At 42.1% G+C, this 16,502-nt stretch overlaps 2 protein-coding genes across 4 annotated transcripts in view; one reads left to right on the top strand and one right to left on the bottom strand.

Annotated features, from left to right (window-relative positions):
• The window catches only part of LOC146544682 (uncharacterized), a 67,361-nt gene extending 59,320 nt beyond the window's left edge, over window positions 1–8,041 (bottom strand). Inside the window, exons 1-3 of one of the 2 annotated variants that reach the window (XM_085220759.1) lie at window positions 7,645–8,041; window positions 6,395–6,430; window positions 5,179–5,261 (exon numbers count right to left, since the gene is read on the bottom strand). In XM_085220759.1, coding sequence (XP_085076885.1) covers window positions 5,179–5,261; window positions 6,395–6,430; window positions 7,645–8,041 — 516 coding nt within the window. Of the gene's footprint in view, window positions 1–5,178; window positions 5,262–5,459 lie in introns of both variants that reach the window. The other variant, XM_085220758.1, reaches the window with a different exon arrangement.
• Window positions 8,040–16,502, top strand: part of GNAL (G protein subunit alpha L) — a 178,389-nt gene continuing 169,926 nt past the window's right edge. For both annotated transcript variants that reach the window (XM_085220750.1, XM_085220753.1), the window contains exon 1: window positions 8,040–8,490. In XM_085220750.1, coding sequence (XP_085076876.1) covers window positions 8,040–8,490 — 451 coding nt within the window. The remainder of the gene's footprint in view (window positions 8,491–16,502) is intronic.

Raw genomic sequence — 16,502 nt, 5'->3', positions numbered from 1 at the left:
AGGGAAACTAACAGACAGAAAGCAGAGCCTGTTTCTATACTGTCAGGAGCTCTTTTTGTTATTTTCAATTAATCTGACCTGGAATTAAATAGAAACTATTGACACTGCTAAGTTGAAGAAGACTAATACTGTTGTATAAAACCCATCTTAAAGGGAATGAATATGTATGTGTCTTTCTTTTTTTAGATTATATATTGTCCATATTTATTATGTGATGTGATTAAAGTACTCCTCTGAAACTATTTGTATTTGGGTTCCCTGTCAGTGGCTTCTTTTCTTCTAAATATACAGTCTTTTATATTCTTAAGAATAATGTTCTATGCACATCTTCAAATCTGCAGTGTGTGCTACAAAAGGATAAAAACTAAACATTGTTTAATCAGTACACAAGCTTATTTTATTTAACTTTAGCCATAAGGAGGCATCTATTCAAGAAAACTGAGGTATTTAGGGATTTCTAAACTCTACACTACTTTTTGATGTGAACATAATTAATAATAAGGATGTGGATTTATTAAAAATCATTAAGTACAATAAAATTTAAAAATAAAAAAGAAACAAACAAAGAAAACCAACTACCGAACTGCTCCAGATCTCCACTGTATCATGTAGGTAGAACCTCTTTAAAGACTTTGGAAGACTCAAGGATTCCTTCTAACTTGCTGTAAGCACTAACAACTGCCACTTAAAGAATTTCACTTGAGGAAGATCTGTAAGGCTGAAAACTTCTCCCACATGAGAAACTGTAGAAATGTAATACTAATGCCATTTGAAACTAAGCAATGCAGTGGAATGTATGTTCTCCTGAGGAACAACCAGGCATGCGCAGAGGATTAACAAGAAAACATGACTAGCTACAGCCTATTTTTAGTAGTACTTTGACTTTAAACATATTTGTATTCTTGAAAACTGCCTGGTATTTCTATTCAAACAGATGAGTGAAGGATGAAAAGGAATGAAAAGCAGAAGATTAGGAAAGCAGATGATCCTCTCTGTTCACATTCTGAGGAAAGCTTATGTCAGTCTACATTTTGGGATTTGCACAAAGCTGTTTGAAGGGGACAGGTTCTCCCCAGTAATGAGAACTGCAGAAAAGGCCATGCTTCTTGAGGCATTTGGACTTCTCCCCTATGCCAATACAGAGAAGTGTGGGAAGGCTACTGAGAATTCAGGTTCCTAATTTATTTCCTTGATAATGAAGAAATGAAAAAGAGTGAGACAAGGGGAAAAAAAAAGGAAGAGAAAGCTTCTTCCACGTTAATGCAAAGGCCAATTAAATTAAATTAGTACTGGGAATCTAGAAAACACAAGACTAAGAAATCATTATAACAGATACAAAGATTGCTCTGGGGTATCCACCGTTGACTGAATTTCTCAGTAAAAAGAAATAATAATTAATTTTGCTAGCCATTAAAATCTATGAACATTTATCTCATCTTGTGTTAAATCCACTTCAATATTTTTATCCTAAGACAAACATAATTTCTACATCTTTTTATAAATGCTGCTCTTGATTTAATATTCCTCCCTGCTCTTTCTCTTTGATTTATACAATAAGTATTGATTAATTATCATCTTCCCTTGGTTTCTCCAGTGTAAGCTATTTCTGTCCCATTATTCTTGTGAGGAACAGTCAATCCTGATTTAGACTATTTTTTTTTTAACTGAATATTCTGATTTCAACAATTCTGAGAGTTTTCAATGAAAAAAATGCATTGTGTAAAAGAATTCTATTAAGATTCGAATTTATTCTCCAGCTTACACTGTTTCCCCCTTTTTTTTCTTAACTTCTCAAATGATATTTTAACTATGATCCCCAGAAGTCCCTTCCAAACAGGAGTTTTCTCTGATGCTACCACTCAATATATCGTTTAGGTTGAATCTGAGTTGAAATGGAAAGACCAATTTATTTAATATCAAAATCAAAGTTAAGTCTGCGTGATGATGTCCAGCACACCTCAGTTTTATTTTGTTACCTTGTTTTGGTTTTTACATGAAAACATTAATCTGAAAACATCTTATAAAATAAAAGATTGTTTCAAATTATTCTGAAGCTTCCAGAATTTCATGTAACTGAGACTTCTTTCATGGCTCTGCTGGCTGCTGGCATCAAGAGCAGAGTCCCCAAAACAAACAGCTCAGTCTGGAGAAGCTGTTTGTGCAAAGTTGAAGACTGCATCATCATGAATATTTATACGGGAATGAATTGAGGTTGCACAGATAAAGGACGGTTTCCTGACTTAAAAGAAGGGTGGTATGTGATAGATACATGCATTATTCACACACAGAACAGGATCAGTCTTTTAATAGAAGTGTTCATGAAGCCACATCCCCTCCCTCTGCCTAGATTAGGTCTGGAACAAGGAGGACTGCAGTGGCTTTCTGCTCTGCGTTCGAGGTCATGCAAGTTACAGTTTTTAAAGTGTTACAATCTGGTGAGATTTACTTCTCAGAGCAAAAACCACATTCGTACCACAAAAAATATAACAATCCTCTGACTCCAATAATGGTTCAGCAAACTTCTTAAAGAAATCTTCATGAAGATATTTAGAAGAAATCACTGGAACCCTCCTAAGTTTATTATTCCAATTCCTTTAGAGGTAGCAAAAAACTAAAGACTACAGAAAAATCAGTAGATTATGCCTCTAACATAGAGCATTATATGATTTTATATATACTAAGCATACAAAAGCTCCAATTTGCTTTGCCTTGCTTCTACCCTTTCCTGTTTTATACAGTACCACATACAAAATAACTTTATCCCAAAATTTACATTTTAAATCTCTTTCTGTTTTCCTACTTCGTTTGCTCAGAACCTAGTTTTCACGCAAGCTGACCTACTTTATCTTATTTTGGTACTTGCAGTAAATTCCCTTAAGCTTGTCTATGCCATCATTTAAAATGTCTTCTGTACTTTGGTAATCAGTTCTCTTAAAGCAGAAGGCACTATCAGGACTGCTGCGAGAAAGACAGACTATTAGTCCCTCTGAAAGTCAACAAGATGATTTTACACTGTAACAGTAATTTTTTCATCAAACTCTTTGTGAAAATGGCTGAGAAGTGAAAGCAAAAGAAAACAAAATTCAGGTCCAAACAGATCTATTGAAGGGACTTAGAAGATAATTTTAATACAGCTGGCACTAATTGCCCCATTTTTAATAAACCTAAATCCTTTACTATTTTCTCATCGGTAACAAACTAAAACCCTTCTCGAGGAGCTGGCACATTGTTTACAGTATTTAAAAAAAAAGAAGCTCTCCTCAAGAAGAGGTAAATTGTTTGACTGCTATTGTATTCAGATATGATAAGCTGGATCCTGCCGAGGGAGAGAGAATTTGACAAAAATTAGATTTGGATAACTGTTGCTCTGCAACTATTACATTTACAACTGAATTCCCACCACAATCCTTACATTGCTCCCACTTCGCAATCTTCAAGCAACCAGTAAAAGCAGCAAGTAAAGTTTGTGGTGAAGGTTGGAGTTATTCTGTGAAAACAGAGGAATTATATTCATTGTGTCTGTGGTGTTATGCAAACTACAAGGGCTGACTGCAGGCCAGAAGAATTTACCTTTCTCCTTTTGATATACTGGTGAAACAAAACATAATCTTTCAAGAGGGAGTTTAAAATAATCTACAATATTTGTGTAGCTGAGACTTCCACAGGTCTAGTGAGTACTAGCTGATTGCATTGGTTTGCAGTTAAAATGGGCTCCCCGAACATTAAATATAGTGTCTTAAATACAATTGTCAAGCTAAACGGTGAAGCTATTTTTTCTATCCGAAAAATAGCTCTGGAGATAGCATTGGGAAGGAGCGACTATAGGATGGAAAGGTTAAAAATCCTCCAGTCTACTGTAAATAGTTTGGAAAGGAAACACAGCCAGCACATTCCTAACACAACAAAAATGACTTTATTCATACTTCTCATAATTTTTCAGGTCATGAGGAAGGGCACTACTCTGCAGGACCAACCAGATTACTCCTGTATGAGAAGACCAAGAAAATAATACCATTTTCTTCTGCTCTTCTGTCTTTGGACTAACTGATATTTTCAGGAAGTCAGGAGAATCATCTAACCTCTGTACTCCTCATATACAGAAGGTCTATTGGTGTACTTGCGCTTGCAGATAAGATTTCAGTCAGCAACATTACACAAAGATTCCAGACATCAGGAAGCAAAGCATACATCAAAGAACTCTATTTTACTTTCCCATATACTAGCAGAGCAGTACAGGCACACCAGCTCTCAAAGAGAAGACCAAGGGAAAAGATAAGTACCAAATTATAGCTTAGTGCTTATTATCATAAACCATAACAACAACAACAAAAATATTGAGATCACAAGAACCAAGCAGTTTTTTTTGACAAGTGCCTTTCGAAGAACATAGAGATCTTTAGCATCAAATGAAAGCTGGGAACATCCGACATCCTTTCACCATGAAGAAAATTAACCTCAATAGGAATTTTATTTAGGCAATTGCAAGTACATTTTTTGTCAGAGCTCATCTTTCTTTGCTTTGTTTTGTTTTTCTTCTATCACATAACTTTCCTCTTTAGTAAACATAAAACTTTGCAACATTTTCACTATTCATCACTGAGGTCCAGAAAAGTATTGAGGAAAAAAAATGTTCAAATAATTTAGACGGAATATTCCAGTACAGATTCTGAATTTATGGTCTCTGAATACATGGTGCTATTTTAATGAAAATACAGAAAAACAACACTGCAAAGCAGTAGTCAGAGTATTGATAACTCATTAACTACTACAGGGACTAATTAGAGCAACAAAAAGAAGATGAAAGAATCTCCAGCCCCAGGAAAGCTTCTCCTGGACTTCAAGTTTCTTTTCTTATCAAACTTCAAATAGATCTCCATTTAACTGGGGTCCGTTGAATTCCCACACAGTTAAATTTTCAAGGCAACTGCAGTTACTACATTTGTTGAAGTTAGATCACAAACTCTCATCCCTTCGTTAAAATCTGGAACACCATCTAAATGTCAAAAATCCAATTTCCTCCATACTGAAGAAAGTGTTAAATCAAATTTGTTTCAAAAACATAAAATGGAACATAAATTATATTCATATTAAGCGTTCAAATAATGTAAAAAAAATCACTCCTTTTTAAGAAAGGGTAAGGAAAAATTTCATGAGAATAATATTTAAATATTTACCTACCAGAATTGTATTATTCCTTGAAGTAGAGCCATCTGGTGGGCATACCTCGTTGCTACTTACAATTGGACAGTCACCTCCAATTGCTTAATTTGTAGGTGGAACCATGCATTAAGAACAAGAAGAAAAAAAAAAAACTGTTTAAAGTTTTTTGCTTTCAGTTCAGACTCAGATAAATATATGTGTACATATGCACATTCATTCATTTCAGTTAATATAATCATAGGTAATTAGTGTCACAGAAAAACTAAGTTGCTTGTTTGGTTTTGGTTTAGATGCCTCACCTTAGAAGATGTTGAACGTTGTCCCACAAAAGGCTCTCCAAACAGCATTCAGATGAGAAAACTGCATGACATTGACTTTCTCACTCTAAATTCTTCACAATCCCAGGCCACAGTAATCCAGAAGTAGTAATGATCACTATTCCTTTGGCCAGAAAGATAATAAGAGCTAGTAGACAAGCTTTTTGGAGCTGTTCAGTTCAAGTAAGACAGAGAACATATAGATAGAGTCCAGTGGAGGGCTATGAAATGACTGGGAACCTGAAGAATCTCCTTTATGAGGAAAGACTGAGATACAGGAGATTGTTCAGCCTGAAGGAGACCGAGAGGGGATCTTATGAATGCTTACAAATATCTAAAAGGCAGGAATCAGGTGGATGGGGCCAGGCTCTTTTCAGTGGTGCCCAGTGACAGAACAAGAGGCAATGGGAACTTCCGTATGAACATGAGAAAAAACTTCTTTACTGTAGGGTGTCAGAGTGCTGGAACAGGATGCCCAGAAAGACTGTAAAGTCTCCTTCTCTGGAGATATTCAAAACCCACCTGGACAATGTTCTGTGTGACCTACTGTAGGGAAGGTGAACCTGCTTTAGCAGGTGGTTGGTCTGAATCATCTTCAGAAGTCCCCTATGGTTCTGAGATTCTGTGACCTCATTACGCTTAAAAGCATACAGCCACTACTCCCCGGATCCCTGCTATTTGGTCCAAACTGAACACCAAGATTATGCCTGTCCAAAATCCTGTTCAAACAAAAAACAAAATCTTTCATTCACAGCCTAAGAGGTGGCTTACTGCTGTGGCCCATAAAAATGCCAGAGGAATTTCATTCCCAACACAACAGCATTGCAGCAGTGGTGAAATATCCCTGCTGTTAGGCAACCAGTTATATATTTTGCAACCAAGATGCAACTAGGATATAATTGAGTGTTAAAACTTACAGTGGAAGTAACAGCTACGGGACTCTTGTGGCAGAGCTAAACCGAAAGAGGGTGGTGAGGTGCTGGCACAGCTGCCCAGAGAAGCTGTGGTGCCTCATCCCTGGAGGCACTCAAGGCCAGGTTGGATGGGGCCCTGGGCAGCTGAGCTGCTGGGGGGCAGCTCTGCCCATGGCACAGGGTGGGATTGGGTGGGCTTTGAGGTCCCTTCCAATGCAGGCCATTCGGTCATTCTACAGTTCTGGGATTCCAAGGCACCTATCTCTACAAATAGCTGGTCAGTGTTTTGAATGGTAGACAAGCACAACGTCTACAACGTGCTGGATCCTGCTAATATTTTCACTGGCAAATTTTCCTCTGTGTGGTGCACTAACAGCAAGTTGATGCTTTCAGTTAAACAGTATGTATTTATTTTATGTTAATACAGAGTGGTTTGAGTTTTTTGGGGGGGGAGGGAGGGGGGGGGAGAATGTTAACATGTAACTCACTGCTTGCAAAATACATGTTCTAGACGCCATTCATTAGGTTTCTTGACAGGAGCAACTTTGCCAGGAATGGAATTCTGTTTCCCATAACCAGGTACTAAAAACTATCACCAATTCGCTCTCATTCACTCAATGTGAAGGAGTATGGAGGTTGCACCTCTCTTCACTTCTTCCTACAGGAGTTTGTAATTGTGGCTATCACTGGGCAAAATGAGGAGACCAAACCAAGGCCTAGCAAGACAGGGGTAGCACGGGTGCTATGCAGTGAACAGGGCAATCAGGACCTGTCCAAATTTGCCCAAGACTTGTTATCGTGAGGGCTGTCACTGTCTTTACACAGACTAGCTTCACAGCACAACCTTCCACGCCCATGGAGTACTACTGCTGCAAAAGCCGAGCGCTTCCCAGTTATCACCAATTATTTCCCCGAGACACCACATCCAAACTTTTCCTCCCACGGCACCGTTAGTCAGCGTGCGGGTGGCGGAGCCAGGCGTTGTGTGTGTAGGGAACTGCGTACACGGGCTGAAAATTGTGTTTTAACTGCGGGCACGGCGGCACGTCCGTGTGGGGCCTGGGCCGGGCGGGAGCCGGCTGGCCGTCAGGGGCTCGGGCCTCGCCCGCCCTCAGGGCACACAGCAGGGCGCCCCTCAGGCAGCTCCCGGGCTTCTCCCGGAGGGGCTCGGGGCGTCGCTGGCGGGAAGCGGGCAAGGCGGCCCGCGATGGGGGCAGCGGCCTGCGGGAGGCAACGGCCACCTCCCTGCCTACCTCCCCGCCCGCCTGCGCAGGGGGCGAGCGTTTCCCAGCCCGCGCTGCGTGTGCCAGCGTGAGTGTGTAAGCGTGTCGGCGTGAGTGTGCGCGGGCGGGGTGCCCCCGCCCCTCCCCGCCGGCGCCCGGCGCTGCGCGGTGGGCTGGCGCTGGGGTATTTACGGTAAGGTGGACCCGGCGGTGGCAGCTCAGCGTCAGGTGATCGGCGCGGAGGAGCCGCCCGGGGAGGAAAATGCAAGATGGCCCAGCGGGGCCCTGAGGGGCTCCGCGGCGCCCCCTCCCCGCCCGCCCGCGCCCCTCGCCGCCGCCGCCGCCCCGGCGCGTAGGGCCGGCGGGAAGCGCCCAGGCTATAGCCCCGCCGCGCCGCAGCCCGTCCCCGGCAGGGGGACCGAGCCATGGGGCTCTGCTACAGCCTGCGCCCGCGGCTCTTCGGCGACGCCGGCGGCTCCATTTCGTCCGGCGCCGCCTCGGAGCCCGAGCCGCCGGCCGAGCCGCACGCCGCCCCGCAGCCGCAGCCTCTGGGCGAGGGCGCGCTGCTCCGGCCCGGCGGCAAGCCCGGCGGCGGCGAAGCGGACGGGCCGCCGCTGCTGCTGCAGAACGGCGGCGGCAACGGGGCGGCCCCCGAGCGGCCGTCGCTGCCCAAGGCCGGCGGCCCCGGCGGGGGAAAGGCGTCGCGGCAGCAGCAGACACAGCACCCGCCGCCGGCCCTGCAGAGACCCTGGGAGAAGCTGCGCCTGGAGGAGCGGGAGGCGGAGAAGGAGGCGAGGAAAGTCAGCAAGAGCATCGACCGGGCGCTCAAGGAGCAGAAGCGGGAGTACAAGCAGACGCACCGCCTGCTGCTGCTGGGTACGTGCGGAGCGGGCGGGCGGGCAGGTGTCCGGCGGGGCTGCCGCCGCCCCCCTTTGTCTCCCCGCGCCCCTCCGGCCGCCCCCGGCCCTGCCCCGGGCGGTCTCCACCCCCTGTCGCCCTTCCTCCTCCTCCCCCTCCTCCTCCTCCCCTGCCGGGCTGCGGTCCTGCCGGGTCGGGCGGCTCCTCCCCGGCGGCCGGCGGGAGGGAGCGGGCGAGAAAAGGGGGGGAAAATGGCCACGGTGGGACGTGCGCCTGAGGGTGGGCCTCCTCGGCTGCGGGTGGGGAAGGTGGGTGGCGAGTGCAGCCTCCTCGTGCGGAGGAGCGGGGTGAGGACTCCGGGCGACGTGGGCAGGTCTGTTCCCCGCACAGCTTTCGCCGCAGGATGCCGGCCCTCAATCTCTGTCGTCGGCTTTGGTCCTCGCTTTTCGTCTCCGAGGTGTTACGTGCGGTCTGCTGCTGCGCTGCTCTTTCTAAGCATTAGTTAATGGCCCTCTCCGGAGGCTTTGTACCAGCTGATACATTTACAGTACGAAAACCACAGGGGTATCTCGTACAAGCATCTCATTTCCTGCTGGAAACAGAACAGTCATACTGCAGGGCTCTTTATGGGCTGAGCAGAGGGCTCATTTGGCCTCTGAACCGTGGCTGTAAATTGCTCATTTCTGGTAGCATGGAAACACTGATGTCCTCCTGTGTTGGCCTTCACAAAGTTCTGCAGCGTGGAGTTTTGGGGGTTATTGGTATTTATTCCAGATACTGGGTATCGGACATCTTTATAAAGCCGTTTCCATGCTGTTGGATTCCTTCAGTCCTGTTGGTGGATGAGGGGAGGAGAAGATAAAAAATATGGCAGCGCACAAAAGGTGTGAGTGGTGTTTGCTGCCAGGACTGTAGTGCTCCAGTTCTAAAAACAAATCCTTGGCTCTATTATTATCCCTGAAATGCCAGCCTGGAGGATACCAGTGCAGCTTGTAAAAGGGAAGAGGAAGAAGACGTAATTCCTGCTCCGTGGAATTAATAATTTTCTTGGTAAAGCCCTCTTCCTGATGCTTGAACTGGTCTGGTATTTATTTTCAAACACCATATTCCATTTTAAAAAGTGTATCTTTAGAGATTTCCCTTCCCGTGATCTCGGAAAGTGTGTTGTTGCCAGTATGGCTACAAGAAGGCAGGTGCTGGTGGCCATCCTCCAGAGAGCAGTGGAACAAAGAGATCCTACCACATGGAGAGATACTGCTGTAGTCCACAGCATGGGTGGTTGTCATAGTGAACCTGTGTGGCCAACACCTGTTTAGAAGCAATGCAATTTAACAAATGCACCATCTCTAGCCTGGCAACCTGAAAGAAACTCGATGATAATTATACTCTTGCACTGAATTCTATATTAAAGTGTGTAGGATGCTCTCCATCTCCATGTCACAGAGAGGAAATGCTGGAATATTGTTTCATCCCTGGCAGATCAGGGCCTGACATATATGTCTGGCTTGGGTGTCAGGAGAGCTGCAGGTGCTTTGTGTAGCTATTTGCACAGAAGTGGAAACTGCTCTAGATAATAGGAAAATGTTTAGGATGGCAAAAGATTTATTTCTCAGAGAAATAGAGAAGTAAAACTGCATTGCAGAAAGTAATTGTTTTCAATCATGTGCAGGGAGAAACCTTAGGATGTACATAAAGGTTCTTTAGAGAAAATATTATCAGCTTGATGTTTATACCAGTTTTAATAGTAGATGACTTGATCCCTGTCCTCAAGATCTTCCTGGCGTCATGAACTTAGAGACGTACCTCTGCTGCAGGAAGGAGGAATATCTTTGTGATTCAACATGAAGGAAATGCCTAGTAGAGGGGAATGGTGAGTGTGGTGACGGCAGAGCACCAGTGCTGGATAAATAAAGTTGAGCAGCAGGGTTGGTGTGGGTTTTGTTTGTTTCTATTTTTAGGTTTAATCTTGTAAATAACAGTTTCATTTTGGTTTGTTCTTGTTTGTCTTACATGTGAACTGGAGTGAATTTAGAGGATTCTGGAGAAATTCTGGAGAAAAAATGTGTATATTTTAAGGAGCAACTACTAAATCTCAAAAAGGTATGCAAGGGAAATGCACTGATAATCTCAAGAGTCTTTAAATAGCTAGTATATTAGAAGGAAAGCCTCTTCTACGAGTGTTTGAGAATGACCTTTCACTAAAAGCATGCCTATTCTCCATTTGTTATGTCAAATGAAAACAATCTGCTTTGCTGTATCCCTTATCAAAAGGTTATGAGTCTATAAAGGCTTTTTCTAGCTACATTGGTAAATGGTTCTCCAAGAACACCCTGCTCAACACAGCATTTACTGCACCCGATTGGTGCTGCTTCACATGATGTTCTGAGCTCCCCCCTGCCACATTCGAATGTGTTTTGTCATAAACAGGGATTGCAAGAAGGAGCATGTGGCCAGGCTGGCATCCTTGAGAGAGCTGCCTGCATGCAGAAATGGCTATGTCTGTGTCAGGTGGCTGTACTGCTGCACTGGAATAACAGCAGATGAGGTTTGGGGGGGAGGGGGGAGTATTTTTTTCATTTGTTTGTTTTTCCTTTCTGCAACAAGATGAACTGACATAAAATGGAAACTCATTTCCCTCTACAATTGCCTGTTTCTGGTTTAGTGTCTACTTTAAAGAGAGAAGACTGGAAACCTTAAGTTGATTATTATGCATTGTATTATTTGATTTTTATTTTTATAACTGAAAATGCTCATCTGTGCAGAATTGAAGTTTTTCATACAGAGGATGGTGACACACTGGAACAGGTTGTCCAAGGAGGTTGTGGATGCCCCATCCCTGGCCCATTCATTGCCAGATTAGATGTGGCTCTGGGCAGCCTGGTCTGGTGGTTGGCGACCGTGCACATAGCAGAGAGGTTGAAACTAGAGGATCATTGTGGTCCTTTTCAACCCAGACCATTCTATGATACGATAATTCAGGTAAGCTTTCACTGATCAGGAGATGAGGATTTTTCTTAAGCATGCATGCATATTGTACAGCCTTCCAGAGCATGGTCAGAGCATCTCAGCTTTTTTTTTTTCTTTTTTCTTTTTTTTTGCTTTGGTTTTGGTTTGGTCTTCTTTTTCCAGAGAACTACAAATATTCTCTTCTTCCAGATTGTTTTTGCTAGTGATTTCCTGTATAAACATTACAAATCACTTTATGGAACCAATTTAAGTTCTTGTTTCCAATCTCGTATTTTAAACTATTTTGGGAGAAAGTGATATTTGAAGGGGAATTGGCTTTAAACATAGTGCTAGCCCTGGTGGTGTAATTAAGGCTTATGTAATGTTCAAGTAGGCCACAGATGGGAATCACTTTTTCCTGGATGGTTGTCTTCCAGCAACTTCTGACTCGTTGTTTCCCCAGAGTCTCAGTTGCTGCCCTGACTTGGGTGATTTTCTCAGACTGAACCCATTCTTTTGCACTTCCTAAATGAAACAAAGTGCTAGGAGTAAAAGCTTTTCTGTTCAGTAGAAACCAAAAGTAACGATAGAGGTTAAAGAAAATGAGCATCTCCATTTTTCATTCATTTTTGAACGTACCGCAGCCTTTCACACAGTATTGAAGTATTGAATTGAAGTATTGAAGTGATATTTAGGTGTTTCATTACATTTAGGTGCAAAAGTGTATAAAACATACAAGGAAGCATATCCCCCTTTAACTCATGGAAATCAAACACAGAGGTGCCATGTCAAGCTGGAGGGGCTCCTAAGCAGTAGATTCCTCGAAGCTCAGATGTATATAATATAATACAGCAGCACAACATTACTCTTCTTCCTGATCAGATACCTTCTATTCACTGAAAACTGTGAAACTGTGTTGCGAGGAGGACGTCTGCTCTGACAGTGGCTTTCAGACTTAAATTGCTGTTTAAGCCTAATGTGTGAGCAAACCCTCGAGCACAATCTCCAAAACAACTTTTGAAATTGAAGTCAATAAATCTTTTTTTTTTTCATTAAAAAATAGCTTTAATTCAAATTTTTAACCCCAACTCATGTTTATTGATAAATACCAGAATTTAGTTGAGCTTGATGTGTGAAGATGCTTCCCGTGTGCTTGGTGTGTTTCTCAGACATTATACCTGTCCCAGTCTGTAACTGCGTTGCGCACCACTGCTTTGCGTCCCATGTATGTCTGACTTGTCCTTGCAAAAATGCTCATTCATTTGTGTGGTTAGACTTAGGATCCCTACAGCCTGAGATAATGGATATGTAATTGGCAGGAACAGATATTTTCAGGACTTTGAGACAATGCATTGCAAGTAGTGACCATTGTAATAAAGCAAATGGATTTTATAATCCCTAATCCTTTGCATCATTTGCATGCAAAACCCCTTTCTTGTTTGGTTCCGTATTTTGCAGCTGCTGCATGAGGACAGCTCTGCTGCTTATACTGCCCAAGACCAACTTACAGTGATAGTCAAGTGCTGTGCTCTGGTGTTCCACAAGCATTTATTGTGACATTGTGTCTTTCCTAAGCGAATTGGGCTAATATTTTTTTTGTCCTTTGAAGCTCCCGCTGCAGTTAGTAACTTCTAGGACTAGAGGGAATGTCCTCAAGTTGTGCCAGTGGAGATTCAGGCTGGGCGTTAGGAAATACTACCTCTCCAAGTGAGTGGTCAGGCACTAGAATGGGCTGCCTGGGGAGGTGGTGGAGTCGCAGACCATGGAGGTGTTCGAGGAACGTTTGGATATTGTGTTGAGGGACGTGGTTTAGTGAGAGCTATTGATGATAAGTGGATGGTTGGACTGGGTGATCTTGTAGATCTTTTCCAATCTTGGTGATTCTATGAATCTATGATTCTCTGCTTGGGTTGGCAGGAGAGGAGCACCTCTCCTATCAAGAAAGGTTGAGGGAACTAGACTCGTTTCTCTTAGAGAAGGCTCTAGGGAGACTTCATTGTGGCTTTCCAGTACTTGAGGAGAGCTTATAAACAGGAAAGAATATGACTTTTTACATGGTCTAATAGTGGTAGGACAAGAGGAAATGGCTTTAAACTAAAAGAGGAGAAATTTAAGTTCTTTACTCAGAGTAATGAGGCACTGGCACAGGCTTCACAGAGAAACTGTGGATTCCCCATCCTTGGCCAGGTCATATGGGGCTCTGGGCATCTCCCATCTAGTATGTGGTAATGCTGCCCACATCAGGGGGGCTTGAAAGTAGATTATCTTTTAGGTCCCTTCCAACCTAAGCCTCTGTATGAAATTTTGACCAGTGCGTGAACTTGTTTTTTTTTCTTCTCCCTTGCCTTCTTTTTTTTTTTTTAATCCCTTCACAGTTTAGAGGAAATACAGCTTGAAACTTTGTTTCTGTTCTGTTGTCCAATCTTTGCCCCCTACTCTTTATTTCCAAGTTATTTATATAAATAATAGTTATATTGTTGGATTATTATTTGCATTTTAGCTTTTTTTTTTTTTCTTAGAGTCATGGCTTCTTTTCAGCTTTCTTTTTGCACCAGTCCTTCCTTAAACTTTCAGAGTTGAACTCATTTCATTTATGTATTTATTTATTTATTTTGAATCCAAGAGTCTTGCAGAGCTGTGTAGAAAAACTAGCCCTCCCTCTGCTTACCAAATCTAATGTATTTGGTAGATGAGACGCGTTTTGTTTTCACTACATGATCTGGGAATGGTTCTTCTCCATAAACTGTCACCTGCTGGCAGAGGAACGTAGTGGGGCAAGGAATGTTTTGAGGTCTCAGGGCTGTCGTGACCATTTTGCTTTGGGAAGCTGTAAACTTTTGCCTCTCAGTGTTTCCCTGAATTCTGTGTACTCTGAATGCGGGTAGGTTTTTTTTTGTTTGTTTGTTTGTTTTTATTTTGTTTTTTTAAGAAAAGTGTATTTCTTGACAAACGATGGGCTGAACAAAATGGAGCCCAGAGCAGATATTATTCAGCCATTTGAGTGGGACCATGTTCTAAAAGAAATCTAAAGCTGCCTCTCCTCCGAAGATGTAGATCTATTTTTGGAGATGGAAAATGCATATTCACAGTTATTATTTACAGTGGTTTATTAAAAATGATTTTTCACAAATGGTTGAAATTGTTTTGCTGTTAAGATTTATGACCATGGGTGGCTCTTCAACTCCGTGAAATATTGGCTCTGCTACAATAATCAACGTGTCTTCAATTTTATGGGCAGCAGCTTTGTCTTACTGTTCTGTTGCTTACAACTATCTGACACAACTGCTTTTAAATACTTTGTGTGTTTTCTTTTGTTGATTTATGGTATTACTAGTCATAAATCTGGGAGTTTGGTTTTAAATGCCCAGGCATGCAAGGTCTGGAAAAAATGCAGCCTTGTACCTGACCTGTGCACATCATGTTTGGGCCTCTTTCAAAAGCAGCTGAGCATGTTCAGGATATCGCCCAGTAGTGTTCACTGTTATCCCTTTTGCACTGTATGGCTGTACATCAACTTTCTGTTTCACTGAGTTTATTTACACACAGATATGGAATAATAGTTTAAGGACTTAAGTCCTTGCTGGGTAAGCTGTACTGAGAAGGAAGGGTGTGCTGTTTGAGGCTGGAATAAATAAAAACTGTTAGGAAAAGATTTATTTTTTGTATTAATTTGCAAAGGATCCAAAAATCCGGGTAAAATCCTGTCACTTAATGTTTATAACATAAGGCGTAACATCAGTCAGCTGTAGTGGAAGATCTTAACTGATTGATAACTTTGAAGCCAAACTTTAATTACTTCCTCTTGATCTGGTATTCTCCATTTGTTTGTTTTTAAAGTTTAAATTTAAGAATTATAGATTCCATTTACGCTTAAAGTAATGTTAAATTTCAAGAATAATAAATTATTCTTTCCTAAATACCATTACTGTAGTAAGTAAAATCCAGGTCATATTTTAAATTCTGTACTGTTGTCTTTAGAGTTATTTTAGCCAAGAATTTACACGATGTGGGAACATCATGTGCCTTTTCAAATGTGTAAAACTGTTTAAAAGTAGAGAGAAGGTGCTGGGTTGTCTGTTTTTGTTGTTATGTTGTTTGTTTGTTTAGTTGGTGGTTTGATTTTTTTTCAACATTTAAAATAACTAGAAATGAAAAGCCGTTCACTTTCTCTCGATAGGCCATAGCGTTTTGTCAGTTTCTTCAAGGATGCTGCATTCCTATGAAGGGCAACAGGAAGCTCTTCTCAGCCATCGATTCTGGCTAATTGTCTAGTTGGTCTTCAAAAACTGCAGCAAAGGGAAACCTTCCCTCCGTGATTTGGCTTTGTACATACAATGGCATTGCAAAGCAAGATGGAAAGTATCTGTAATAAGTCTGGCAATAAATTGAGTCTCCATTCTCTGCTGATATCGCTTTTCCAGCCCCTCTTTTCTACGTATTTGAGAAATGCATAGTTCTTGATACATGTAATATAACCTGTATTTAATTTCTGTCATGTGAATTAAAATGGGTAGAAACAGTTTTATTTTTCCATTATGAAGAACAAAGAGTAGGTTCTACTGCCAAAAGAGTGGGTGATCATGGGTCTGTATTCCTCTGTGCAAGTATAATTTGTATTAAGTAACTTAATCTCTTATTGAAAACTGTGATGAGTGCTGCCAGAGGCATTACCAACTCTGTTATGCTACAGTTTTCTTAATTATAGAGAATTAGTCATTCTGGATCTTAAAGCAAATGCAGAATGCACTACATGCTGTTACACAGTGCCTTCCTATTAGAGATCACCTTTATTTTCTTGAATGTCTCACGTGGAGAAGTAAGCTCAAGCAGAAACAAGTTGCTTTTTTTTTTTTTTCTTTGAATGACAGCTCCCATTCTTATTTTACTCTCCTGAATTTATTTCACATTGATTTAGGAATAATTCCCTATTCCAGACAATAGTTCTTCATGTACAAGTACAAACACACTGTGCCTGTGTGTGTGCACATGCACAATTACTTTTCTTGTAAAACATGGTAGATCACCATCTGGAGTGTAGGTGAGTAAAGCAGACTTCAAGAGTGCATTGTAGGGTTTTATCCTGA

This window comes from Meleagris gallopavo, chromosome 3, assembly GCF_905368555.1.
Source record: "Meleagris gallopavo chromosome 3, MGAL_WU_HG_1.1, whole genome shotgun sequence".
Taxonomy (NCBI): domain Eukaryota; kingdom Metazoa; phylum Chordata; class Aves; order Galliformes; family Phasianidae; genus Meleagris; species Meleagris gallopavo.
Note: the sequence above shows the minus strand (reverse complement) of the source record. Positions and strands in the feature narration are given on the sequence as shown.